The following is a 26,955-nucleotide window of genomic DNA, read 5'->3' on the forward strand; positions in this document are numbered from 1 at the left end:
GCCTGAGTTGTTGCTTTTTGTTGGGGAAGGTAAACAATATGCTTGGTTAAAATCTCTCAGCGGTATCTTGTTCTCAGTTAAATGAAGAGATAGCTGGTGGATTTAGTCATTTTATAACGTGGCTTACATGGCTGGTGAATTTCTTTTTGACGGGCCTTGATTTGCTTATTATTTGTTGGATTTACTTGAAAAGGTTCGTGTTGTGTCGAGCAGGTGGTTATTTTTATTTTGGGCGATGCAAATCCAATGAATGTAGATTATCCTTGGTCTTATTAGCTTGTGAGCGAATTGGCCTCCGACTCCCTCTCCCTCTCTCTCAGTGCACGCTCTGCGAGCGATCAATTAAGATATTTCTTGATGTCAGCACGGGTTTAAGTACCGTGGACGTTGGAATGGGTACTTATTAAATCGACATCTTTCTTGATGCAATCAAATCACAAGATTTAAGCAATCAAAGCACGGGATCCGTTGGACCACCATCTGAATCTTAAGGTTGTAAGAGTAGTTTATTTAAATTGTGCTCGGCATGCGTACTATAGGCGGGGTCCCCTACGCTAGGTGGTTCCTTGCATTATATTACTGTGATGGCGCAGATTTTTAGGTTGATCACATTAAGAGAGAATCCTTAACTTGATCAAAAGAGATGTTGGCCTCGATTTTCAATGCATATGTCATATGTGAGATACGTAACACATTGGAGCAATAAAACCACACCAAACGAAGTGCTGTACCGCTGCAGAAACTGGTGCTTTAGGTGCTTTAGTCCGAGATAATAATCTCGAGCTACCTAGGGCGCGCATAATAAAATTTCTACTTCTCTATTTCTCTGTTCTCCGGAACAGCTTTTCTATTTCTCTGTTCTCCGGAACAAGTTTGAAATAAAAATCTGTTTGGTAACGCAATTTGATTTTTTTATTTCTAGAACATATTTCTATTTCAGAAATAAATTTGAAGAAAAAATTAGAAGCTAAAATTTTTAACTTCTCAATTTCTATTTCAGAAATTAAGATCTGGCTAGAAACCAATTTTTGTTTTAGAAATTTTGTCATGCACATCCTTAACAAGCTTCTTTGGTCACATTTGATTTTAAGGATTCAGGAAATACATCCCCTTGATCAATAAGACTAGGACATGGTTTGCAAGGCCCGCCGTCAAGGGCAATGAGACAAGTCCCTTGGCTCTTGACTCTTGTGCATGCTATCTATTTAGGGTGCATTTGGTAATCATTTTATTTAAAAAAATAATTTTTGATGAGAAATAATTTTTTCGATCTTATTTTTGGAAACAATTTCTAAACAAAAGGCAACTTCCTTAGATTTTTATTTCTAGGATAGAAATACGTTTGGTAAAATTCTTAGATTTTTTTTATTTCTTTTAATTTTTTAAATTCTTTTATTACATTTTTTTTTCTTTTTTTTTTTCTCGTTGGCTACCCCAGCCACGACGAGCCTCAACCTCGCCACATTTGGGCAAGGCCGAGCCTCGTCGGTGGCCAAGTGAGCCTCACTTAGGCGGCGTGAGGTCGACCTCGCCCTAGCTTGGTGAGGTTGAGCCTCACCTAGCCACGGCAAGGCTCAACATCTCTAGGAACCAACAAGGTCACCAACCCTCGTCTGGCCGATTGCCGGCTTCGGCCATGGCCAAGGCCGATCAAAAGGAAGAAGAAGAAATGAGAAGAAAAAAGAAAATAGAGAAAAATAGATTCTAGAAATTCTTCCTGCAAACAAAAGTTTCACCAAATAGATCTCTATTCTTTTTTCGTTTTCCAAAACAAAAAACAAAAATAGTTGTTTTGGGGAACATAAACGGATTTTTTTTTTTTTTTTGTTAGATTTTAACAGATTTTAACAAACAAGCCCTTAATCGCTGAAGCCAAACAGTAATGGAAAAGAACCAGCATGTCTTGGGAAGAGATGGAAAAGCTATTTATTTGACAATATGAGCAAGTTCGCCCACAGTTCTCACGCACGGCAAACCACGAACACCACGAACGAGAACAGAGTCACATTTCCCGAGTAGGAAAAACTGATTATGCCTGACTATTTACAAAAATGATTATTCATTAGCCAAAAGACCACCACGTAAAACAAAGTGAAGTGGCATCCAACAGGAACAGAAAAGACGTCAGTCAACTAGGAGGCGGTCACTAAGGTTAATGAGAAACCCTCATCAGACCCTGCTGTTCTGAGGAAGAGGTAGAACTCCATCGAAGAAGTCACCGAAATAGCCACGCGGCTCGTGGACTAGTTTCGAAATGATATCTCTCAGAGTGATAACACCTTGTAGGTTCCCAGCATCATCTACGACGTATATCCTCTGTATTTTGTGGGAGTCAAGCATCAAAATTAGCTCCTTGATAGTCTGATTGCTTTTGCACGTTATCATGCTGCCCAACATTGGTGAGGCCTCTTGATGCTTCTCCAAATAGTTTCTAGCAGCAGCTAGGAAGTGTTTTGCTGTAACTGATCTGAATAGATCGTAACAACAAGTGATAAGCGAATGGATAAACTTGGCTTGTATATAAAACGAGAAGGCTCTGCCATTAGGAAACATGTTAAAGATGAACAAAACTGTTACCAACCTGTAGTCATGGTAGATCTTTGGTGAAGTCAGAAGGAATTGGATATCTCGGATGCTTATATTGCCCACTGCCTTTTTACCACTGTCGTCAACAACAGGAATACCGCCAACTCTTCTTTTCCTCATTAGCTTAAATGCCTGCATCACTGGTTCATGCTCATACACCTGGAGCAGTGAGAGGAATCAGTACTTATCAGATGAAAGACTGCTTGGCTATTGCAATTTTGTTTTGAAGCCTTGGACTAGAAACTGATGGAGAAAGCCAAACGACTGGGCCTGGGGTACCAAATCTTCAACAATATTCCACATTATTCTCCGCTATGGTTGCTTATTCTAGTGTCCAACATGCATCAAAAAGATATTGATTGCAATGTTGAGAAATGCACACAAGATTCATATACCCAGAGAGCACCTAGACAGACATAATGATTGCAAACAACCTGTGGCAAAGTGCTCTCCTGCAAAGCTTAAAATGATGGAATGCGCATAAAAAGACCCAATAGTAACATGATCTAGTATCATTTTACCATGGAGGACGATTTCTCTCACGAACAAGTGTATTCAAACATTTAAAAATTCTCAAATTCTGAAAAGAGCACTTTGTCCATCAGATCCTACTTGTGGTGCCTTTAACTCTTTCTGGGATGAATGAGACATTCAATGGTAACGAGACATGAGAATAATATTTAAGAGGAGGAAGCTTCTAAAATGGGCCGCACCTTGACTAATTGATCAGGAGTTACGAGGGGGAGCCCAAGTTCAGATAGGCTTTTAGTTCCCCAGCTTTCGAACCAATGAAGGCCAGTGCATTCAGCTAACATGTGAATTACGGCAGCCTGAGTAATGACATTATCAATCTTTCCCTCACCCAAGTCAACCACAGGAATACTCTTCATTTTGTACTTCGATAGCAACAAGAGCATAGTCAAAAAGGTATCCGACTTCTGCAGAGCAAGAAAAGGGGCCCAGCGAAATGACCCTAAAATATCGTGCACCTGTATAGACAGAATTTACTGGAATGAGAACTTATTCAGGTATGCAACATTACAAAGAAAAAGAGGAAAAAAAAAAAACTAAATATCTAACATAAGATTTAGCTATTGATGTAGACATACAACCTTGGTATTGTTATATAATTCAGAGGTTGTGAGATCCTCAAAAAAGCTTCCAGAAGTTTCAGCAGCAGGTTCAGGACCTAAGTTTCCAAGCCCTGAAGCAGAAGTTACTCCATTAGCTGCTAAAGCAAAAGAAGCTCCTGATCTGGGACTCCTGGGAGATGGAGGTTCTGACTGCAATATGAAGAATTAGATAACTCAGTTAGAGGTCCCTCCATTCAGAAAGCAGAACGCGCTTAATTAGGTCGGTTACATCTACATCTGCAATTACAGAGTGAGGTAAATTGAGAGTACTCTTGTCGATTTCCCAATTTACACTGATAGGTTTCTCCTAATATCAGCCATTCCTAGTTCAGCTATTTGATTTCACAAAAGGAGTCAATCCACGGCAGAAGAAGAGCGAGACAGTGCTTGTGGCCATCATAGTAATAAGTTGAAAGGAGCACGTGCCTAAAACCACTAAGAAAGCACGTCAAATTTAATCTCTCCTCATTTTCTTAAATTTTAGAACTTTCTTCATTCTCTCCTCGCTCTCTTGAATCTAGATAAATCGCAACTAATAGCATAAATCCTCTGCGAGATTAAAACACTGGCTAAATTTTGTTTTGTTAAAAGACAGCAATTCCAGTAGTTTGAAGTAAAGAAGCGAGCACAGGTTTCAACAAGTCTCTTTGTGAGGCAACTGTTAGCTAATAGACCTAGGTAAGAAATTCAGCCCATTTCCTATTTGAGCAGTTAATTGTTTTAGGCCAGCTCACCTGATGTAGAATCCAAACGACAATTCCTGCAAATTCAACAATGCCAAGATATCTATCAATCCAGCTGGCATCTTCAGGTGCATCAACATTCACCACAGCAGCGCTAAGGATTTTGTGCTGGGACAATATTTTAACTGCTTCAGCAAGACTGGCATCTGATCTTATCTCAATTACTGCACACAAGGGCACAAACATCTTTTAGAGTTCACGGCTTCAGCCAATGAACCATGATAGAAAGACATCTTGCTCTGAGTATGCCATATATGAAAGAAACGAAATACACAAGCGACAGTACATGAGTATATACGTGGCAGATCACTGTTGAAACGTCGAATTACTTTATGTGAAAATTGCACGCATTTATCGATAGGCACCGCTTTCTTGCCAGCAGTGATCAACAACATTTTCTAAATTCAATCATAGGAACCTGACCTCTTCCATCTACAGTCCGGTCGAGATACAACGCTCAAAGTTCCTCTCCGTTCCCCTTCAATTCATTTCTAGAAAATTAGATACCCGGAAAAACGCTAATGATCCAACACCTGAGCAGCACCGGCATCGTCCTAATCTCTTAAGCACGCGTCCACTAGATTAGCCACTAACAATCCTCAACCCCTCGTCTACAGCATCGGCAAACAAGACCGCACGCACAACCAAAATTCAGGAATCATCCAGAAGCTAGGCTCCCGAACGAAGACACGCTAGATTAAGCCACGCGCATTCGAAACAATCCGTCCGCCGCCGCCGCCGCCGCCGCCGCCGCCAACTCCTCGGCGGAATCGAGTCCCGATCGTCGCCGCGCGACCGATCGACCGGAGAAGACGAGGCGATCGGGCGTACCTTGGGAAGACGGAGCGGGAGGGAAAGCGGAGACGGGGACGCTCTCGAAGCAGGCGTTGAGCTTCTCCGTCGGGGTGAGCTGCGCCTCCTGCACGTCCCACAGGTCCTCCACCTTCATCCCGAGCCGCGCCTCCGGGCTCCGCGGGCTCTCCTGCACCGTCCGAATCTCCTGCATCGTCGCCATTGTCAACCAACTCAAAGCTCTCTCTCTCTCTCTCTCTTCTTTCTCTCACTAGAACTTCACTTGCTACGAACGAATGCAATGATTGACAGTGACATATATATCGTGGCCTCAAAGGAAGAAGATAACGACCAAAACGAGGCGGGATCCCGTGCGTCGCGCTCGCACGGGGGGGGAGAGCGTGGGAGGCCGCTCGGCCGTCGATGCCGAGCGGGGGTTGGCGCGGTGGGGACACGTGGGGGGATCTGACGGCGGCGGACGTGCGGGTCAAAGAATAATGAAGTGCCAAAGCGAGTGGGGCGGGTCCTTCGGGACGCTTATCCGGTTTTAACTGTGGGCCACGGAGTGGGCTGTTGCTGACTCTGTGTGCTGGGGGCGGAGAGCGATCGTCGCGCTCGGCCCGGAGGATGTCGACGAAGGGCGGCTGACTAGGATCGGGTTTGATGACGTGGTTCGGAGCGAACACGTGTCATCGACCAATCGTCGATGATGGTTCTGCACTTTATTAAAGTGCAGAGACCTTATTAAAATTGAAGGCTTACGACAGTGCCTTTGTCGGATCGCACCTAATCGAGGTGGGAATAGAAATTAGGAAGAATGACGAAGGATTAGTCACTGAACTTTTTGACCCGACATGTATCGTCATTCATTGGCTTTTGATTTATTGAATGTGATTACCGAATTATCATTAAAGTATTAGCCTTTCATTTTACTCAAATGACAAATCATATGTTATTTTACAACGTGAATCATTATGTCAAGTTATATATTTAAAAATAATGAGTCAATGCATACTTTTTTTAATCCAATTACACTTTAGAAATTTTCCATTTAAGTTAGATCATTAGCATGTCTAGCGTTGTTTAATGACGTGGATTATATAAATTTATTTGAGATTAATATTTTCGATTGATGATTCACATGTAAAATTTTGGCTGGTAACCAAACTTCATGAATTGAAATTCTCAAGTAGATTTTGTTAAAATGATGATTTTTGAAAATTTTCATATAGTATAAAGACTAGATTAAGTACTTATCGATAGTTAAATAGCTATATCGAAAAAATTAAAAGTTTAGGAATGAAATTACAAATTGGATAGGATTTTAATTATCATTTTTGTTATTTTTCCTGAAAAATACGACCAACAATAAAAAAAATTGAATTTCTTTTATATATTTAGGATAGTGAATTTTGTTCGATTCTGGAGCCTGGTCTGACCCAGGAGCCCACGCGAAAGCCCACAGGACCAGGCCCGAATTCGGAGACCCGACCCGTGATCATCCGAATTTTGATTTTCAACAGCGCCAGGATCTCTTATAATCGCAAAAACCCTAGCTCGGACTTCCTCAGCAGGCCCCCGGAGCGGAGGATCGAGTACAGAGCATCGGGCAACAATGGTGAGTCCGAGTCGAAATCAGACAAATTCAGCTTCCGACGCTTTCGCATGTGTGATCGAACGAGGATTCTTATCGTCGGTGTTGTGATGATCGATTCTCTATTTCAGGTGAAGTACTCGAAAGAGCCGGACAACCCCACCAAGTGTAAGTACATGGCTTGGCTTCCGTGTTGTTTTCCGTGATTCGCTTGCTATGGTAGTCGACGACAAGGAAATTCGTCTTTTCCTCGCGTTGGGCGTGATCCTGCAGCAATGGTTGTTTAAGGAATCAGTGTCGTGCTTCCTCTTCGATTTGTGGCGGGAATGGCTTTAGTGAATGACTGTGATTGCAGATAACTGTGTGGGTAGACCTACTAGTGACTAGAGTCAGGTTGAATTGGTACTTTGAATAGACGGGTCGCTCAATTCGGGTTAAAGTGTCGAACTTTTTCTTGATCTTATGTATGTGGTTGTCTGCAGCTTGCAAGGCAAGGGGCTCCGATCTCCGGGTCCATTTCAAGGTACGGAAGGTCGTCGTAAAATTTCAGCGTGTGATGGTTAGGCAACAGCGATGTCTTGCTTCTATCATTATCTTGATTAATGAGATGTGCCATGTTGATTGCACTGCCAGAGTCCATTTAATCAATGTGCAGAAAATCTAATTTATCTGCTGTAGGTTTTCATTTTTAGCGCATGATTATCTGAATATATTGAACATCAGTAGGCACTTTCTAAACCATGAAAGCTCTGCCAGAATTGCAAGATTTCCATGTTGACTCATAGTTGTCTCTGATAGACTCCTGCATCCCACTTGATCCCAGGGTTTGTTTCACAAAATTCTCAACCATGATGCGAGGAAAACCAATGTCAATCTACTTGGTTATAAAATTTGTTATGTTAGACATAGACTCCCCTGTTTTGTATTTTCTAGAAACAAAAGCTGTGACTGTACAGCAACAGAATGCATTTTGTGTTTCCTTTTTCAATTGAAATGAAATGATGAAGGTGAATCTTGTGGAGAGCATTTTGTTTTGGATAGTTCCAGGTAACATCAAGTGATAGTAGTAAAGAGATGTATGACGTAAAAGCTAGAGATTAGAAAGATAAACATTCAATGTTTTCAGGAAATCCTCAGCAAAAATAAATAGTGGCGGATTTCTCTTGGTTCTTTTTTTTTTTTCTTTTTTGGTCATAGCAGATTTCTCTTAGTTCAAATGGAGATTTTATTTTATTTTTCCCTTTTTTGGAGCAAATGCCCTGTTGTCATTTTTGGGTGCTCAATTGCTGTTCACTGCTGTCTTGTCAATTTATCTCTATCTCAGGGTTGTTCATTGTATCTTCTATTTGACAGTTGCTCCACTTTAATTGCTTTCTGTTAGAATACTCGAGAGACGGCCCATGCTATTAGGAAATTGCCCTTGACAAAGGCTAAAAGTTATTTGGAGGATGTTTTGGCTCACAAGCAAGCCATTCCGTTCCGGCGCTTCTGCAGGGGTGTTGGACGGACTGCACAGGCCAAAAACCGTCATTCTAATGGCCAGGGGCGCTGGCCTGTCAAATCTGCGAAGTTCATTTTGGATTTGCTCAAGAACGCTGAGAGTAACGCCGAAGTACGCTTTATCTTACTAGAATGTGTAAGAGATTGAACTTCTGTACTTGTCACTGATGACAGGCTGTTATGTTGCGAGTTTCCAGGTGAAAGGTTTGGATGTGGATACTCTATACGTATCTCACATACAGGTTAATCAAGCTCAAAAGCAAAGGCGTCGGACATACCGAGCTCATGGGAGAATTAATCGTAAGTCTTGACCTGGTTGAGTTTGGTTTTACCTTTGGTAAAATTTCTCTTGATTCATGGGTATTGCTGTTGGCAGCTTATATGTCATCTCCATGCCACATTGAGCTGATTTTGTCTGAAAAGGAAGAACCTGTCATGAAAGAGGTAATTCCCTTAAAGTGTTCATGTAAGGTAGAAGTAGAAGATACTTTGATGCCTTTTCATGTCTCCCTTAGTCTTATAGGATTATCTTGCTTTTTGGCTGAATTTACTTAAGATGACAGCCTGTTGAAGTTGGTTGAGTTGTTTGTCTCTAAATCAATACATCAACTGATCTAATCTTTGTTGATTTTGTAGCCTGAGACCCAGCTTGCTCCTAGGAAATCAAAGAGCGCTCTGCGTAGTGGGGCTTCTTCTTGAAAGTTGGTGCATTAGGGTGGTTCAGATTTGATTAGCCAAATTTCATCCTCGGGATTTTGTTCTCTCTTTGTTGAGTGAGAATGTGCGATTTGGAGTATTTACTATTTTAGTTTTGTTTCTTGGCATCCTGGCCGGCATCTTCCAGCAAACTCAGGTCATTGATCAACTGAGGAATTTTTTGGTTTTCTCGTAAGTTGAAATTTGATTTTCAGTTGCATTTGGATGAGTGCTTCTTATGCAAAAGCATTCGAAGTTTGTGCCTCTTCGTTCTTTTTGCAAATTGCTCCTTGCAATTGGAATTGGGGGTTTTCACTTGCTTAGCTGCTTTAGAAGATGCGTGCCAATCTTAGACACTGCATGCACGAAGATTGGTGCCGGTTGTTTAGCCGTAGATTTGGCAAAATTCAATTGGCTGAGATATTCTTTTTTGGACACAAGTGCGAATCAATCCAAGTGCTTCTGTACAACGAGTCTACTTTTGTTAGTTAGAGCAATTGATTCATCCGAGCAATAATGTCTCGGAGGTGCTTCTTTGGTAGAATCTTGTCCGAATATCTGTCGTGGAAAGAGAATCATGTCAAAACTCTTTTCAAACAAATTAATCATCTAAGATCTTATGGGTCATCACGTGATGTATGAAATGTAAAGGTATTAGACAGACAACTAGAGTCAGGACACGATACCATCCTAAAATCTGATCAAGATGGATTCAGGTATGATTTGTTCCAAATAGGAATCAAGATTTGCAACAAGAGTCAGATGGTGTCTAATGTCTAGACGTGTCGAAATGAGTTATAAACTCATTTTTTTAACCCACTTTTTATGGGCCGAATAGTTTTATGAGTTAATTATATAAAATCTAAAATAATATGAGTTAAATAGGTTCGCAGTTTACTTAAATCCAATCAATTGTTATTACGTTCTCCACTTTATTTCGCCCACATTCCATCTCGCTTTTACTTATTCCGTCCTCTCACTTTAATTTGGATGTGAGTTTTTTTTAATTTGGTTAAATATCGATGGGGTTGGGTATGAATTGAATATGGATCATTTAATTTGTAGTCAAAACTGGCGAAATTGGTCAATTTGGATCTGATTAAATCCAATCCAATCCAAATTTGACTTTTTGACCTGTCCATTTGACGGCCCCACTGGTAATGTTTATTAGTTCAATAATTGGACCCTGAATTCTTCCCAGAGAAGACAAATGCTAATTGAACCCCGAATGCTCTGACTTTTCTGGCCAGAGAAGGCAAACTCCCGGGGAAGTCATTAGACATCCTCCTATCAAGTCGCCCCCCAACCGTCCTCCTACAAATCTAGAAAGGCCAAACGTTGCAGTTGCCCAGCATAATTAGTCAAAAGACTGGTCGTTAGCCATCATCGGACACCGGAGACGTGTTGTTCAACGTTCGTGCATGTTTGACACCTTGAACCACATGACCAAAAGCCCTCATAATGTCTTTACTTCAAGATCCCCCCCCGCTTTTGAGCCATTTTCCTGCTCAGTTATTGACTGAAGTTCCAAAGCACAGAGACAGTAAAATCGCCTCCTTTTCCTCTTTAAAATAAGTACACAAAAAACGGCGTTAGAATTTGACAAGTGCCTTACGTAGCAAGTACTTACAATTACTTCCGGGGGAAGCAGCTTTGCCTCGACCGGCTTTTGCACGCGAATATTAAAGGTCGATTACGGAAACAACAACACCCGGGGTGATGTTATCACTTGGGTTGGACAAATTATTGGTCCAACCTAGGTTATTCCACCATCCGGACGACCATTTGAGCGGGATCGATCTGGCCCATTTACTATACAGTGAAGTATGGTGCGAATGACTAATGCTGAGCGATGCGGAACATTGATTATGTGACATTGGAATTGCTTTCACTAGGGAAAATTATACAAAAAGTCATGTACTTATTATATGGCAGTCAATTTAGCTCTAAATCTTTTAGTTGTGTAAATTCAGTCATAAATCTATAGAACAACGACTGATTCGATTCTAAACTTTTTAATTATATTAATTTAATTCTAAAATTTTTGACAATTTGTTAATTTTGTCTTAAACATTTTAATAATTTGTCAATATAGTCATTTGATGATTTTTGGCCAAAATTGCTTGAAATGATTATATTGACAAACCATTCATATATTCATGACTAAATTGGTATAATTGAATTGGGTGTCATATAATAGGTTTAAAACATTTTAAACAATTATCCTACTTGCGCTATGAATCTCACCCCTTCTAATTCAATTTCATCCCGCTCTTTTAAATATAGGAACTTCATTTTTCATTCTACATTAGGTTAGGCAAAATTATCCAATTTAGTTCTATACTTTTTAATTTGACCTAATTAATCCTAAACCTTTACACAAAAATTCAATATAGTCATTGCAGTCAATTTTCGTAAAAAGTTGCCGGCGTTATGATCCAATTATCACTTACCATCTCAGTGGACCAACCTTTAGCTTAAAAAAAATAAGATCTCTCATACTATGTTTGGGGATAATATTGATTGAAAAATTATTCATTTAGTCTTAAAATTTTTAATTTAGTTAATTTAATCATAAGACTTTGCACTCAATTCTAATGCAGTCATTTTGATTAATTTTTGTTGGAAATCGTTAACGTAGTAGTATAGCCATTGTTGGCCGTTCTATATGACACACCATTTTATTAATAATTTCAAGCAAAAATTGACCGAAATGACTATATTATAATTGAACACAAAGTTTTAAGACTAAATTGAAAAGTTTAAGGTTGAATCAATAAATCTGAGACTGATTAGACAATTATCCTGTCAAATATTATCTCCAAACAGTGTGCAGGAGATCACTCTATCTCTTTTTTTATGGTAAAGAATCAATCCTTCTGAGCCCACTAAGGGAAGGAAGGCAGAAGGATCGAGTTCCTTGAATATTCCACTAGGTCGCTTGTTCAATCCTTGAATATTCCGATTCACGGGCCTCTCCCAGCATGTCAACAAGCTCTGAACTCTACGACAAAAAAAAGGAAGAAAAGCTTTGAACTCTCCATCCTTCGCATGGAAGAATCGCCTTCGATCTTGGATTTACCAACCCATATTCCGAGGTACTACTGCACCCGACGCACAATCTCTTCTTGTTTTTCAGCCTCATCCGTTGACCTTAGGAGCTCCATGTCGGTTCAAAAGATTTGCCAAAAAATGACATGACAAGTGTCATGACTTTTTTTTTTTTTTCAATCATCCAGATATCAAGTTATGAACAAATCTCGTTTGAGTGCAACAATTTTTAAAAAATGGTTACTGCAAGCACTATACCGGATTAGGTTTTCGGCACTTGAGTGAACAATTTCAAAAAAGTTTCAACACTTAAATGATTGATTGATTATATCATTTTGAGTGAATTTTTTAAAAATTATGACACCTACATAGTCTTGAATGAACGCTGGCCTTATAACGTGCTTTTATCCCAATGAATTGCTTTCTTGTCTGGAAATTCTGTCTCCATGACTATTCGTTCTATCACCCACCCTAATTTTGTCACTTTTAATCATCTCCAGGAGTCTAAAATTAATGGATGCCATGCAATGATTCAAAGTTGATCTATGCTCTTAACTTGCCTCCCCCAGTGTGAACGCACGTCGCGCCACAGGACCCGACACCCACACTCCATCCACGTAGACAGCCACAAAGACACAAGCGACATGTCAAACAAAGCGAAAACGTCTGTCTTCTCAACGCAAAAACTTGCTGCCTGGCTTAATTATTCGGGTTAGGTCAGTACGTGCATAAAACTTCTCGCGTCCTCATGTCGCTTCTCCATTGTAAAAGCATTTTTATATGGCAATCATACTAACCATAAAATTAGCGTTATATTCATCGTATAAATGTCCTTTTTTTTATGCAAAGACTCGCTTTAAATTATGTAATCTAGCTGTGATAATTTATAATACCACTACTAACTATTCCACAATTTTAAATATTTTTCTCCTCACGCTTAGTCTGGTCTTTTACTTAGTATTAAATATGAAAATTTAATTAGTAAAACAAATAAGATCTCAAAAGATTCAAATTCAGAACTTCTAGTTTTGATATTATGTGAAAATTTGTATGAATACTGCCGCATATTCTAAATGTTTAAATTATTATGTGAAAACATGATTTATTATTTAAATATTACAATAAACTGGTGATCGTGCGATGTCAAGAAATAATCTATACTGCAGTCCGCGCATGGTAATAATTAATTTTTGAAGAGGAAAAAGAAAAGCATGAATTTTAGAGAGAGAGAGAGATGCGTAACAACAGGAAAAGCCGAGAAAAGGCCCATAACGCCTCCCATGCACAAAATCGGGGCGCATCCCGGGTGTCGGAATCGAACGGAAGCTTGCTAACGTGCGAAAGCGCGAGACCACGAGCCCCCGAACCGGAACCCGAATCCGAACCCCGGATTTGTCGAACCTACGCTTTCGATGAGACGAGAGTTTCGCTGTCTCCTATAAATTTTCAAGCCGTCCTCCTCTCGCACCAAACCAGCCAGACACCCCAATTCTTCGATATTTTTTAATCCCTGTTTTCGCCCTTTTCCGCGAGAGAAAAGAATAATAGAACCTCTCTCTCTCTCTCGAACCCACCCCTCCACATTTGCATTACAATTACATTGCATTTCGCTCGTCGCTCATACCCATTCTCTCTCTCTCTCTCTCGCTCTCTCGCTCTCTGTGTCTTGCTCGCGCAGTGCACAGACCCGAAAGAAGACCACTGCGCACAGACCAGGAAGAGGCGGCAGAGGAAGGAGGAGGAGAGACCCGGAATAAAGCACAGCGAGGAAAGCTCGGAAATTTCGTAACGAAAAGGGGGAGAGAGAGGGAAGGAAACAGAGAGAGTCATGGTGTCAACGAGGCGCAGTGGATCTCTCTCGGGCAATAATGGGAAGCGATCTTCTTCCTCGGAAGACAAATCTCCGTCGCCGAAGCGTCAGAAGGTGATGAAGGGAGAACGGACCGTCGATTCTTGATTTCGACCCTGATTTTTTTCCTTTTTTTTTGTTTTTGTTTTTTTGGGCGTCAAGATGGATTTTTTTCGCGTCGCGGAGTGTGGATTTTTGGTGGGTTTCGTCCCTTCCCCCCCGTCTGATTCGTCTCTTTCTTCTTGGTTGGAATTTCAGGAAGATAGCGGTGGCGCGTCGGACAGACCTATGCCGGCGGCGGACAATTCGAAGGAGCTGTGCCGGCGGCGCCGACTGATCCAGCGGAATGTGCGGATGGAGATGCGGCGGTCACTGGAGACGATTGCGTCAGCACCGCCAAGGGGGAGGTGACGCCTGCCGTCGCGGTGGCGGCGCCGATCCCTGAGGGTATGCCGTTCGCGTTCTTGATCGGCTTTGTCCTTCTGATTGGGTCGTAAAAGCTCGTCTTTTTATGCTTCCTCTGTGGGGTTTTGTGTGTTTTTACTGGCAGGTACTTCGCCACTTGTGGTGGATAAGCATCGGAGTTCTTTCCCTTCTTGGAATTCATTCCAAAACAGAGCCCGAGCTTCGAGTCTTCTACGCCGTGGTGCCGCCTGTTGTCGCAATTGGGTCAGGTAATTGGAGCTCGAGATAGAACGCAGTGTTGACTTGTTTGATTTCTTGTGATTTTTTTTTTTTAATGTATTTCTTCCGGTTTAATGTGTGTTTTCATGGACTGCAGAATCCCAACGTTCCTATTAGCTGCCCTAGTTTCACAATTGGTGCTAGCAGACAGTGTAACTTCCCATTGAAGGACCAGACAATAAGCGGTATTCTTTGTAAGATAAAGCACAATCAGGTATCATTCGCTTGCTGGGCTCGAGTCATGGGGAACTACAGTTCTCTTTTATGTGTAGGAAGTGCCAATTCTTTGAATAGTACAGGAGGGTCTTTCCTTTAATTAGTGGGTCGAGTTTCAGTTACTTGCTCTATTGGGTTGGCTTAGTTCTATGTGGAGATGAAGCCTATAAAATGCACATGCAGTATCATTACTCACTATCTGTGGGCTTGACCAGCGAGAAGGCGCTGCTGTAGCCACACTAGAGACCACGGGTAGCAAGGGATTGGTTCAAGTAAATGGAACTGCTATCAAGAAGAACTCCAGTTGCACGCTAAACTCGGGGGATGAGATCGTGTTTGGCGTGATGGGGAACCATGCTTATGTATCCTTTTCTTTCATTTCATACTTGTCTAAACCTCTTGGTTCTGATGTTCTGGTTCTGCAACTCTGTCATCTCCATGGTTACTGCATTATGATTTCCCAGAAGTCAAGAAGAAGTCTCCTTTTCTTTTGAAGGAGATAATAAAATATGAAGATGAAGAACAAGAGGAACTCAGCAACTTTGCAGGTAAATTATCAACAAATAGTCGAAAGGTGGAAGCAGCAAAAAGGAGGGAGGATGGAAATCAAGAGAAGAGGAAGTGTGTATACAGAGAGAGAGAGAGAAGGGGGAGTTAAAGAAAAGTAAAAAGTAAAAATAGCTGTGAGGTAGGAGAAAGAAATGGAGGGGAGGGAGAGGTGAGTGCGAACTTGAGGAAAAAAGGAGAGAATGAGGGCAAGAGCAGAGTGAAGTTGGGTAATTGGAGTCTACTGAAGTGTCGTATTTATCATGAGGGTGAGGTTATTGCAGTCTCCATGAAGTATGAAGCAAACTAAAGTCCAAGCTTTTGGTAGATATTTGGAATGGTGCCAACCAAGACAAGAGATTATGTAATTAAAGTGCACAATCAAGAGTTTTCATGACGCATGCCTTCTCATTTTGGACACATGGATTCCCCTTTGACTTGGTTTTGGACTTAAAATCATCTTTTGCCATTAACCTGGAGGACTTCTATATGTGGGGAAAAGAATCATTACCTTGACATTCTCTTGGAGAATTTCTATTGGACATTAAATCATCACCTTATCGTGGAATTGGAGGATTTCATGGAAAGCAACTTCTAATGTTATATTGCATTTTATCTATGACTGTCTACACTCTTTTATGATTATGTGTCATGCATTTTTTATGCATGGGATTTCCTTAATTTCTCTCTATCCAGATATTCCAGCAAATAGTATCTGATCCCACAGTCAAGGGCTCGGAGATGAAAAGCATGGGAAAACTTTTTCAACTTGAGCGGAGGTCAGGGGATAATTCGGCTATGACTGGGGCTAGCATATTGGCATCCATTTCAAGCCTGAAGCAAGATATATCACGATGGAAGCCGCCTGGCACGGCTTCCATCAAAATCTATCAAGCACCTGAAGTCCCTGCTCATTCTGCAATTAATGATGGGATGGACATTGATGATGGCCTGAAGGAAATTCGGCGCCGAATCTGGCAAGTGAGAAAGCAGCAGAAGATGGAGCAATGGGCAAGAGTCTTCCTGTTGAAAGCAGCCAGGACGTTGGCACAGAGGCAGGCAATGTAAAAATCTCTGGGTTGATTCATTGGCTAAGGCCTTCCTTGAGGATGTTTGCTCTATCAACTAGTTGTAAGCTGAAATTGAGCAAAAGTATGTGTTAACAGGTATTCGAAGAATCGAGCGAATGGACAAGGGATTCACAACCAGCATCAACATCAGGCATGTCTTTACGTTGTGCAGTATTCAAGCAAGAGGTTCATGCAGGAATCCTTGATGGCAGAGAGATAGAAGTTTCATTTGATAACTTTCCATACTACTTGAGGTGGGTACTTTTACCACTTATCACATCTGTTTCAGAAACAGAAAAGCAACTACTAGTTCTTGATGGTAAGAGACACGAGCACGTCAATGTGATTTTAGCAATGGCGATACTCTTTGGAAATTGTCTGGCTGTCACTGGATGGAATTTGTTGGTTGCAGTGATAATTTTTGGTGATCAACACTAATCTGCATCCTGAATTTGAACTTGAATGATTACAAGTTTGTTCATTTGACCATTTGCAATGAATGTGTCATATCATTTATGGGTTGAGAGAGTGCATTAGTTGGGTTCCCTGGGAGAAAATAATTTGACTGTCAAGTGTGACTTAGTGGGAAAAGGCTTATTTTAAGTGTTGTTTCTCATGTTTCTTTGGTGCAGTTCTGATTAAGAGGAGCTTGTGCTCTCGATGCTATTGGCCTATCAATAGTGCTCTTGGGATTATCTTTGCAAACTAATTTGCCTCTATTTTTTTTTTTTTTTTTTTTTTTTAATTTATAAATATCAATCTTTGCCACTAGAGCTGCTTCTTCTTTTAAAACACAATGAGGAGGCATCTTTTTTTGCTATAAATAGATCTAACAATAGCATTTCATGAATGGTAAAGATTTACTTTGCCCTTGTGGTTGTTTTGTATTAGATCTGCTTGCTATGCCGAGCTGTCAACATTTAGAGAGTCATGGTCAGCTTGCTTAGTCCTGATATGGTTGATCATGGATTAAATATTTTGTGGTGCCTTTTCTTCGCAGTGAGAACACCAAGAATGTGTTAATTGCTGCTTCATTTATACATTTGAAGCATAGAGAACATGCTAAATATGCGTCAGACCTTCCAACAGTGAACCCAAGGATTTTGCTTTCAGGCCCTGCTGGTGCGTGATTTTTTTTCTTCCTCTATTGTGAATGAGATTTTTTTATTTGAGCTATTTCTGAGCTAATTTGAATTTCGAAACTGTCAATATTTTAATTGCAGGGTCTGAGATTTATCAGGAGATGTTGGCAAAAGCACTTGCAAATCACTTTGGTGCCAAATTGCTCGTATTTGACAGCCATTCGTTTTTGGGGGTAAGTGTTCTGCTTGTGCTTTTTTCAATGTTTTAACTTATACCCTATTGATTTTCGTGGACCCTGCCCTCTTTGGTGTATGTGAGAGTGAGGGAGGGAGAGATTATTAAACAATCTCCAATCTTGGCTGTATAGGTTGAGGTCAATTATGTCACTGGTTGATTACGAATTTGTTGTAGGGCTTATCTTCCAAGGAAGCAGAGCTGTTAAAAGAGGGAATTAATGTTGACAAATCCTGCAACTGCCCAAAACAAAGCCCTCTTCCAGCTGACTTGGTCAAGGCGATTAATTTGCCAGTTGGTGATGGCGATGCGCCTAGCTCATCAAATGCTCCCTCTTCTTTTGTCCCAGATTCACAACCGAAGGTTGAGAATGATAATGTAGCTTCATCCTCTGGTGCATCCAAGAGTAATTCATTTAAATTAGGTATGCTAATTGAATTGATTATCAACAGCTATCTTTTTCATTCATTCTAATTTTCCTCAATATGCAGTTCATATTTATGCATCTTACTTAACATGATGATTTAAAACTTGTAGGCGACAGGGTAAGGTTTGTTGGGTCAGCTTCTGGCTCCGTGTACGCATCCTCGCCATCAAGGTACCTCTATTATTGGCCACCCATGATTTTGTTCTTTAATCTCACAAAGATACCTTTATCAACATGTTTGTTTTGTTAATTCTCTCTACCATCATAGCCTTTCTAGATTGGAATGTGAAATGTGTCAGAAATAGGAAAACTTTGTAGAGTTTGTGTCATGCATTGACTTTCATGTTGCTCTCTGGAAAAACTAATGAGAAGGGCTGAGATGCTAAATCTGAAATGAGTAGTGATAGTCTGGCAGAGTCCTGGGTGCATCTCTTGTTATAGCAAGTGAGTTGTTTCTTTAGGACAAATAATTGCTTGCTGTTAGGATAAGACCAAATGACGGATTTCATATAGTGTATTGATGGTCATCCTTGTGTTTTCTATAGACGTATATGGTTAAGCGGGGAAGTGATGTGATGCTGCTTATCTCTAGCTTGTCAGGTGGTTTAGTGTGGGTGGGTGTGTAGCGTGTTTAAGTTCTGGAAAATTGTTGTGCATGGAGATTCTGCAGAAATTGTTGCCATTGCTTTATTTTGGTTGAGTAACATCTGTCGCTCCTTCCCTGTGCATAATGACTTTATTTTTCTTGGTCCTTGTTCTGAATAGCTCATTTTTTGTATTTTCACGATAACAGCAAAAGCACTGAAATCTCTGTGCATCGGGTTCATTTCTGATCAGCATTGACTTCTCTATGTTTCTGATATGCCTTTTGTCTTTCTAGTTTTCATATTGATGGTGTGCCATGGAGCGTTTCTTTGATCATGTTCTTTTGTGTTGTTTTTCTTGTATGACTTTGACAGGGGTCCGGCTTCTGGGAAATGTGGAAAGGTAGTGTTACTTTTCGAGGATAATCCCATGTCCAAAATTGGTGTGAGATTTGATAAATCTGTCTCTGAAGGAGTTGACCTTGGGGGTTCTTGTGAGGGAGGTCATGGATTCTTCTGTAATGGTATAATTTCTCTCTTTAAAGTTTTCTTCCACTTAAAATCATCAGGCCGTTTTACTTCTCTAACCCTCTTCCTTTCATCGTTTGTTTGGTCCAGCAACTGATCTTCGTTTGGAGAGCTCCTGCAGTGAAGATTTAGACAAGCTACTAATTGACACCTTGTTTGAGGTGGTTTCTCTTGTTCCCTATTTGAATTGTTAATAGTTGATAGAATCTCTTTAGTTTTTTATTTGTGTGTTCTTTTTGGTGTCAGGCTGTCTCCAGTGAGAGCAGAAATTCTCCTTTCATTTTGTTTATGAAAGATGCTGAGAAGTCTATTGCTGGGAACTCAGATGCATTCCCTACATTTAAAAGCAGAATTGAAAAGCTTCCCAATAATATTGTTGTCATTGGTTCCCATACCCATACTGACAACCGCAAGGAGAAGGTAACCTTTTTTCTGGTTTTGAGAAATAATGCAATTTTTATTAAGGTGATTCTTTGTTGTCGCTTGTTAAATCTGAGCATGATGCTTATTTGGATCTGATGCTTCCCATGGCTCTATAATAATTGGCTTTCGTTGTCGTTTCTGCAATCTTTCTCTCTGAGTTAGTCAATAGATGAGATTTATGTTTAAATTCTTGATCAAGTTGTAGTTGCATAGAGGATCATCAGTCTTGTCTCCACCTCCTTTTCGTTGATTTAATCTCTGATACAGAAGATGATATAATTTGTTCAGTATGTTGTTCTTTATTCCTTTGTCCCTTTGCTGGAGGTTAACGCTTTTTTAAGCTAGCCTGGAATTTACACAAAAGTACATTCCATATTCTGGCTGTGTTTGACTTGTTTTCTGGTGGCAGTCACATCCTGGTGGTCTTCTTTTCACAAAGTTTGGGAGCAATCAGACAGCTCTTCTTGATTTGGCCTTTCCGGTAATGATTTTCATTCTTCACCTTGTTGTACTGTCAATACTTATTTTAATTCTTTGGGATTTAGGGCGCTTATTCATTGTCTTCCCTGGGGACGTTGGCATCTATAGGTTCGTATAACATGCTTGTAGGTTGACTACACCGTCAATCTGAGCATGGTCTTCCTCATTTCCTGGTGATTCTATGCTTCATATTGTAGTTTAGATCCGAAAGTTTTAATAGGTTGCTAATTACTCAAAATGATGAGCAGTTGCTCTGTTCTTTTTTTTTGAGCCATGATGTATACATATGTAGATACACTATTTCAGCGTCAACTTTTATACTTGTAATGGGTCATGACTTGCTGACATGCTATGGTGTCAGTTTTAACTTTTGTACTTATGTGTAATGGGTCGTGACTTGCTGACGTGCTATGAGATGTTTATGGAATGCTTTTAACATCTGGGCCTTTGATTTTAAATATCACCACAATCTTGTGGCTGAGACAAAGACATAATAATCAAATGTCAAGACATACAATATAACCATTCGGAATATTATATGTTGCGTGAAGAGGTTAAAACAGACAAGTTGATCAAGGATTAACTAAAATATGGATAATAATTGTGATGGACTCATTTTTTCTGGTGGAATGCATCAACTCTTGCTTGACACATTCGTTTTAGAAACATGAAGTATCTTTTTCTGCAGATGGTAGATGTTTGTACTATAGTGCTGCCTTGCATGTGCATTACACCATGCTTGAATTCTGTTCTCCACTTTATTCCTTATTCCTTCAGCCTAACGTTATTTCATATGACTTGTCGGACAAAGTGTATTTCTTTTTGTTCAGTTCTTTTTGCTCAAATAAATAAGACACTAATGAAAGTTGTGGATATGGTGCTGACCTCATTTAATGGTCTCAGGATAGTTTTGGACGGCTTCATGACAGAGGAAAAGAAGTTCCAAAGGTGACAAAACTTCTTACAAAGCTCTTCCCCAACAAAGTTACAATCCACATGCCACAGGTATGACTCCCCTCTGGTGTATCTTGGATACTCGCTTCCAACTGCTTCAGTTAACATGAGTCTTGGAACTGCAATTACTGATTGCAGGATGAAGTGCTTCTTGCATCTTGGAAGCATCAGTTGGATCGAGATTCCGAGACACTAAAGATCAAAGGGAATTTGAATAATTTGCGAACAGTGAGCAATTTTCACTCCTATTTTTCTAGATCATGGAGCATCTTGTGCCTGATTTTCTCATAGATGGTTTATGAAATATAATTTGAAGAGCCCACCTTTTCTTTTTTATGGTCATTTTATGATAAATGGAGAGGTTTTCCAATCACAGCCATGTGTACAACATACATGCCTTGTAACAGTTTGTTCCCATAGTACGAGTTTCCTAGGATGTTGAAGAGGTTAAGCATTAGGGCAATCTTTTGATTTGTTGGCATTTTAAAGTTTGGCAGTCTTATGCAGCAGAGGAGATAGTATCTTAGTTTGTAATTCTTATGTGCAGGTTCTTGGTCGATGTGGAATGGAATGTGAAGGACTTGATACAATATGCATCAAGGACCAAACACTTGCCGCTGAGAGTGTGTACTTTGCCTTTGATCCATTTAAGTGAGGTTGCTCACTATGTTCCCTTTTCATGGTGTTGAAATTTAAGTTTATACTGGCAGGTGCAGAAAAGGTCATTGGATGGGCTTTAAGCCATCATTTAATGCAGAATCCTGAATCTAATGCTGATTCACGCCTTGTTCTGTCCAGTGAGAGGTAAGGAATTGCTCCTTTCTCTGTCAGGATGCATGTTTTATTGGCAGCAATCTTCAGCTTAAAGTTAGTAACCATTTTGAAATGTTTGGCAGCATCCAGTATGGCATTGGGATCTTGCAGGCCATTCAGAATGAGTCTAAGAGCTTGAAAAAGTCACTCAAGGTTATCATAAATATTTGGATTACAAATTTTGTGTAGCAGGAAAACCTGTGTTAAGAATCACAAATTGTCTAACTGTGGGTCAGTTTTTTATCTGTACAGGATGTTGTAACTGAAAATGAATTTGAGAAAAGGCTTCTTGCTGATGTTATTCCCCCCAGTGACATAGGAGTCACATTTGATGACATAGGAGCTCTTGAAAATGTCAAAGATACATTGAAGGAGCTAGTCATGCTTCCTCTACAGAGGCCTGAACTTTTCTGCAAAGGGCAATTAACCAAGGTTCTGCTTTTCTCTATGAGCACTCAATTTGCTCCACTTGAAGTTTGGTTGTAATAACGAATTAACTGGTTCTTGCGCATGCATTTTGGAGCTTTGGTATTCCTTTACATTTGTAACTGCGTGCTATTGATGACTGATATGTCCATGTATATCAGCCATAATATACATACTGACTTACCTGCTTTAATCTTGTCCTTTCTTGGAGAAATTTAAAGATGTTCTGAAATGAGGCTACTATACAGTGTGCAGAAACTTTCTGGTTTTCTATTTTCTGAGGCTATAAAGCCAGCACAATTTTCTAGAAAAGTTGATCTGCTGGCAAGTTCTTCAATGCAGGATTCATCATGGTTAATAGACAGTTGAGGTAGCTAGGCACCTGATAAACAATCAGCTAGCAAGGTGAAATTGAGTATGTATTCATGGGGCAACAATCGGTCCCGATTGGCTGCCCTGCCCGGTGCAGCTGCAGTCCGGCCCACTTCCGCTGCATCTCACCCTGCATTGCTAGGCTTTCTTCGTTTTCTTTTCTTTAGATTAATTAAGTTACCCCCTCATCATTTGTACTCCTCTTATCGTTACCAGTTGTTCACTCATTTCAAGAATGCCGTATTGGCTTAAATTTTTGTTCAATATAAGAAAATTTGGCAACACTGGTTTTTGTTAGATTATACCGTTTTAAGTTACCTGTTTTGAGAAAGATAACCTTTAAGATGAATTTTGAGTTGAGATAATCTTGATCAAGATCTTTCGACGTGTTAGATTTATCTTTTTCTACCCCTTCTGAATAGCATAAATGAGGCAAATTGGTAGAGATGTTGCATGGGGTGGAGTTGGGGGAGGGTGTTGATGGTGATCCTGGCTTTGCTTAGCCCCACAAAGGACTTAGTGTGTTTTAGGCAGCTTTCCTCAGCCAAAAATTGCTGAGCATGCTTCAAGAAATGCTGGTGTCATTGTTCCAAGAAGAGCTAAAAGAGGGTCATTTCAAGTAAAATAGGGACACATGCACCCCTAAGAATGTGGCAATGTGCAAATATGAGAAGACATGAAAAAGAGACCAGTGTGGAAACGAGAAGACTTGAAACGACACTGGCCATATGTCAAAGAATTATCTAAACCAAAAAATTCAGATGGTTCAGGCTTCCTGAAAGAACAAAATGCAGAAATTGGTTTTATGAGCTGCCTTTAAAAGTGGTGCTAGTTTTCTTCATTTTAATTTCTAGTAATTGTCTCAACTTCGTTTTGAAAAAGCCTTTCTGTCTGATGTTCTAAGCAGTCTTTAAGTGCCTCTGTAAATACAAGTTATTTGTGCTATGCTTTCATGGTGGAGCTTGCTCTTAGTCTCACTGTTACCTTTCTTGTCCAGCCTTGCAAGGGCATTCTTCTGTTTGGTCCCCCTGGAACAGGCAAGACTATGCTTGCAAAGGCCGTGGCTACTGAAGCTGGTGCAAATTTCATCAACATTTCCATGTCAAGCATCACATCCAAGGTCAATATTGGGGCTGATTTCTTGTGATCATTTGAAATTTGCGAAGATTTAATGTTGTTCTGTTGAACGCTTTAACTCTTCTTTTCTTTGCAGTGGTTTGGTGAGGCGAGAAGTATGTGAAAGCTGTTTTCTCACTTGCCAGTAAAATTTCCCGAGTGTTGTATTTGTTGACGAAGTCAGTTTCTCTATTCTTTCTTTTGTTAGTTTAGGTTCCTATTAGTTGTGCTTCTCATAGTGTTTTGGTGGCTATAGGTTGATAGTATGTTGGGCCGGAGGGAGAACCCCGGGGAGCACGAGGCCATGCGCAAGATGAAAAATGAATTTATGGTCAACTGGGATGGCTTACGGACTAAAGATACAGAACGAGTACTGGTTCTTGCAGCTACAAATAGACCTTTTGACCTGGATGAGGCGGTCATCCGTAGGCTGCCTCGCCGGTGAGTGTTGCCATGACTTCTTTTTATGGACACATGTATTGCAATTCTTACTTTCCTTTCCAAGTGGGCCTTCATATTTCTCAAAGTCAGGTGCTAAGTTTTTGTCATTACTACAGATTGATGGTAAATCTTCCAGATGCTCCGAATAGAGCAAAAATTTTGAAAGTTATACTGGCAAAGGAAGACTTATCTCCAGATGTTGAGTTGGATGGAATTGCAAGCATGACTGATGGTTACTCAGGAAGTGACCTTAAGGTGACACCTTGAATCTTTACTCAAAACTGTTCACTAGTGGAGAATTTATTCACCTGTTACTGTCTTATCGCAGAATTTATGTGTAACTGCGGCGCACAGGCCCATTAAAGAGATACTGGAAAAGGAGAAAAAGGTCCATGTCTTCCCATAATTGGATAGGGCGTCTTTACTCTAACTTCGATTATGGCTGATAATATGTGCAATTCATGGCAGGAGCATGCTGCAGCTCTAGCAGAAGGCAAACCTGCTCCAGCTTTGAGAGGGAGTGCTGATATACGGCCTCTCAATATGGATGATTTCAAATATGCACATGAACGGGTAAAACGATTTGAAAATGACATATCTGAAATGTAGCACTTTTTCTCACCATAGGAGAATCGTCCTCAAACCTAGAGCTAATTTACAACTTAATAGCATTTCATTTTCTTCATCGTTGGTGAAGCTTCAATTGATTTCGTATCTTTGTTGTTAACATGGGAACAGGTATGTGCGAGCGTATCATCCGAGTCTGTAAACATGACCGAGCTTCTGCAGTGGAATGAACTCTACGGTGAAGGTGGTTCGAGAAGAAAAAAGGCGCTCAGCTATTTCATGTGACGTATTATTGTTCACTAATTCACAGTTACAATTTTTGACCCGCTGCTTGTCCTCCTAAAGCTGCTGCGTAAGTAATCCATTTTGTTTTTTTGTAACCTGGGAAGCCCCCATAGGTTGTTTTAGTTTCTCGTAATGTTTTCTTGTCAAGTTTTTATTTCTATTTTTATTTCATTTTTTTCTTGGATTGTTGGTATAAAGGGAGGGAGGGAGAGAGAGAGAGAGGAAAGCCTCCAATAGCTTTTAATTTGGCTCCGTATTTTGTCTGTCCTCTTTTGCTTTCTATTCTGCTCTTAGGTTTTGCTGATTCTCATATAAGTTGAACTTTTGTTCATCTCTTTTAGGTGAAGTCCTTTCTGTCACTATGTTAATAGTGGTCAGATAAGATTCTCTTCTCTCTCTCTCTCTCTCTCTCTCTCGGGGGCACAAAAACGCACTTGCATATGCGCACTCAGAACAATAGGAGTGTATGTAGCAAGGAGGTTGGAAAGGATTAAGAAAACAGGAATTGTCACATTTCATGATCTTGAAAAGAAAATCACTGTGTCTTTATTCAAATCAGGGTCATCTATGGACTTGTCAATTCAAACTTTTAGGTGTCATGAACCCACAGCCACCTTGGTTCCGTAGCTAAGTGGAAATCTTTCCATCTCCGTCTTCATCAAGAGTCTGGTGAGGAGTTCAGAGGCAAAAGAAAACAGGATGGTCTTTGTCAAAGTGAACATAGGAAGAAAAGGAAGAGGGGTTCTAATAATTGTTGCGACAATCATATACAAATGATTAGGCTCCCTCAAGCAGTATGAGTAATCCTTCCATGTACGGTGCTTTAGCAATTCACAAGTAATCATATGTTGGCACAGAGGAGAATTGCAATGAACATACTAGGGGTTTGTTTGTTTCGTGAAAAATGAACGGACATTGCGTGTGGCCAATGTGCGATTCCACCAACTCAGTCACCATGGGGGTGGGTCTTGCTTTATATCTTTGTTCTCTCATTGTTACCAAACACTTATTTATTTTACAAAATGTTCGTATGGATTTTAAAAAGAAGCAAAGGAGAAAAGAAGCAAAGCATGTACAGCCCTAATGAGAATCTTTCAATTGAGTGGCCTGTTCTCTCTCATGTGTCTTTTGTATTTCAATAAACAAAAGAATAAAGAAGCAAAGCATGTAAAGTCATTATGTAAAGTCATTTGCTTGAGCAATGTATAACTGTAGGGTAGAGTAAATAAAAAAAATTATAAGCAAAAGTGCAGAGCGCGAGCTTGAGATCAATGAGCTCCAGGTTTGCTTGGCAACTGATGACTAGCCAAGAAAGAAAGAAGAAGATGGAAAACAAAGGAAATAAAAAGAAAAAGAAAAAAAGAAAAAAAATGAAATAGAAAAGAAGAAGGAAAGAAAAGATGATTCAAATTTAAAAAAAAAAAATTTTAAAAAATTAAAATTAAAAAGAAAAAAGAAGAAGAAAAATGGGAGGAGAAAGTGAGGATTTGTAAAGATATGAGATAAGATAGATCAAAAGAGGAAAATGTTTTTCACTTTTCAAAAATAGAAAATATTTTCCTTAATTTAGAAGACTTTTTCCTTTTATGGACAACAGTTTTTCTCAAAGGAATTCATTTTTCATGAAACGAATGCCGGAAAATCCAGAAAATGTTTTCTCGAAAATTATTTTTCACGAAATGAACGGAGCGTAGGTTTACATGCTAGCGAAAAGGAGATTTGCTTGTGTTCTAATTCATACGGCCTTGATGAATAGGAGTAA

The 26,955-nt window shown here is 40.0% G+C and overlaps 3 protein-coding genes across 3 annotated transcripts; 2 read left to right on the plus strand and 1 right to left on the minus strand.

Annotated features, from left to right (window-relative positions):
- Positions 1-1,901: 1,901 nt before the first annotated feature.
- Positions 1,902-5,551, minus strand: LOC104426168 (SNF1-related protein kinase regulatory subunit gamma-1). Its single transcript, XM_010039125.3, has 6 exons — positions 5,294-5,551; positions 4,454-4,626; positions 3,699-3,869; positions 3,300-3,575; positions 2,582-2,745; positions 1,902-2,467 (listed from the first exon to the last, which is right to left on the minus strand). Exons 1-6 carry the CDS (start codon positions 5,475-5,477, stop codon positions 2,170-2,172), a joined length of 1,266 nt encoding a protein of 421 aa, XP_010037427.2. The 5' UTR covers positions 5,478-5,551; the 3' UTR covers positions 1,902-2,169.
- Positions 5,552-6,748: 1,197 nt separating this feature from the next.
- LOC104426169 (60S ribosomal protein L17-2) lies at positions 6,749-9,327 on the plus strand. The gene is made up of 7 exons (XM_010039126.3): positions 6,749-6,872; positions 6,980-7,016; positions 7,331-7,371; positions 8,230-8,460; positions 8,546-8,648; positions 8,725-8,792; positions 8,985-9,327. Exons 1-7 carry the CDS (start codon positions 6,870-6,872, stop codon positions 9,045-9,047), a joined length of 546 nt encoding a protein of 181 aa, XP_010037428.1. The 5' UTR covers positions 6,749-6,869; the 3' UTR covers positions 9,048-9,327.
- Positions 9,328-13,578: 4,251 nt separating this feature from the next.
- LOC104426170 lies at positions 13,579-25,282 on the plus strand. The gene is given in 32 exon segments (XM_039304626.1): positions 13,579-14,019; positions 14,203-14,263; positions 14,266-14,391; positions 14,495-14,547; positions 14,550-14,618; positions 14,726-14,842; positions 15,060-15,206; positions 16,087-16,345; positions 16,348-16,714; positions 17,461-17,582; positions 17,684-17,775; positions 17,955-18,201; positions 18,315-18,375; positions 19,164-19,312; positions 19,407-19,477; positions 19,563-19,736; positions 20,149-20,220; positions 21,123-21,224; positions 21,312-21,401; positions 21,721-21,796; positions 21,884-21,977; positions 22,070-22,139; positions 22,239-22,418; positions 23,782-23,904; positions 23,998-24,004; positions 24,007-24,051; positions 24,054-24,079; positions 24,157-24,341; positions 24,458-24,596; positions 24,670-24,729; positions 24,810-24,914; positions 25,080-25,282. Coding segments are annotated over 32 exon segments (3,699 nt in total). The 5' UTR covers positions 13,579-13,923; the 3' UTR covers positions 25,194-25,282.
- Positions 25,283-26,955: the final 1,673 nt, after the last annotated feature.

The sequence above is a fragment of the Eucalyptus grandis genome, chromosome 11, assembly GCF_016545825.1.
Source record: "Eucalyptus grandis isolate ANBG69807.140 chromosome 11, ASM1654582v1, whole genome shotgun sequence".
Taxonomy (NCBI): Eukaryota; Viridiplantae; Streptophyta; class Magnoliopsida; order Myrtales; family Myrtaceae; genus Eucalyptus; species Eucalyptus grandis.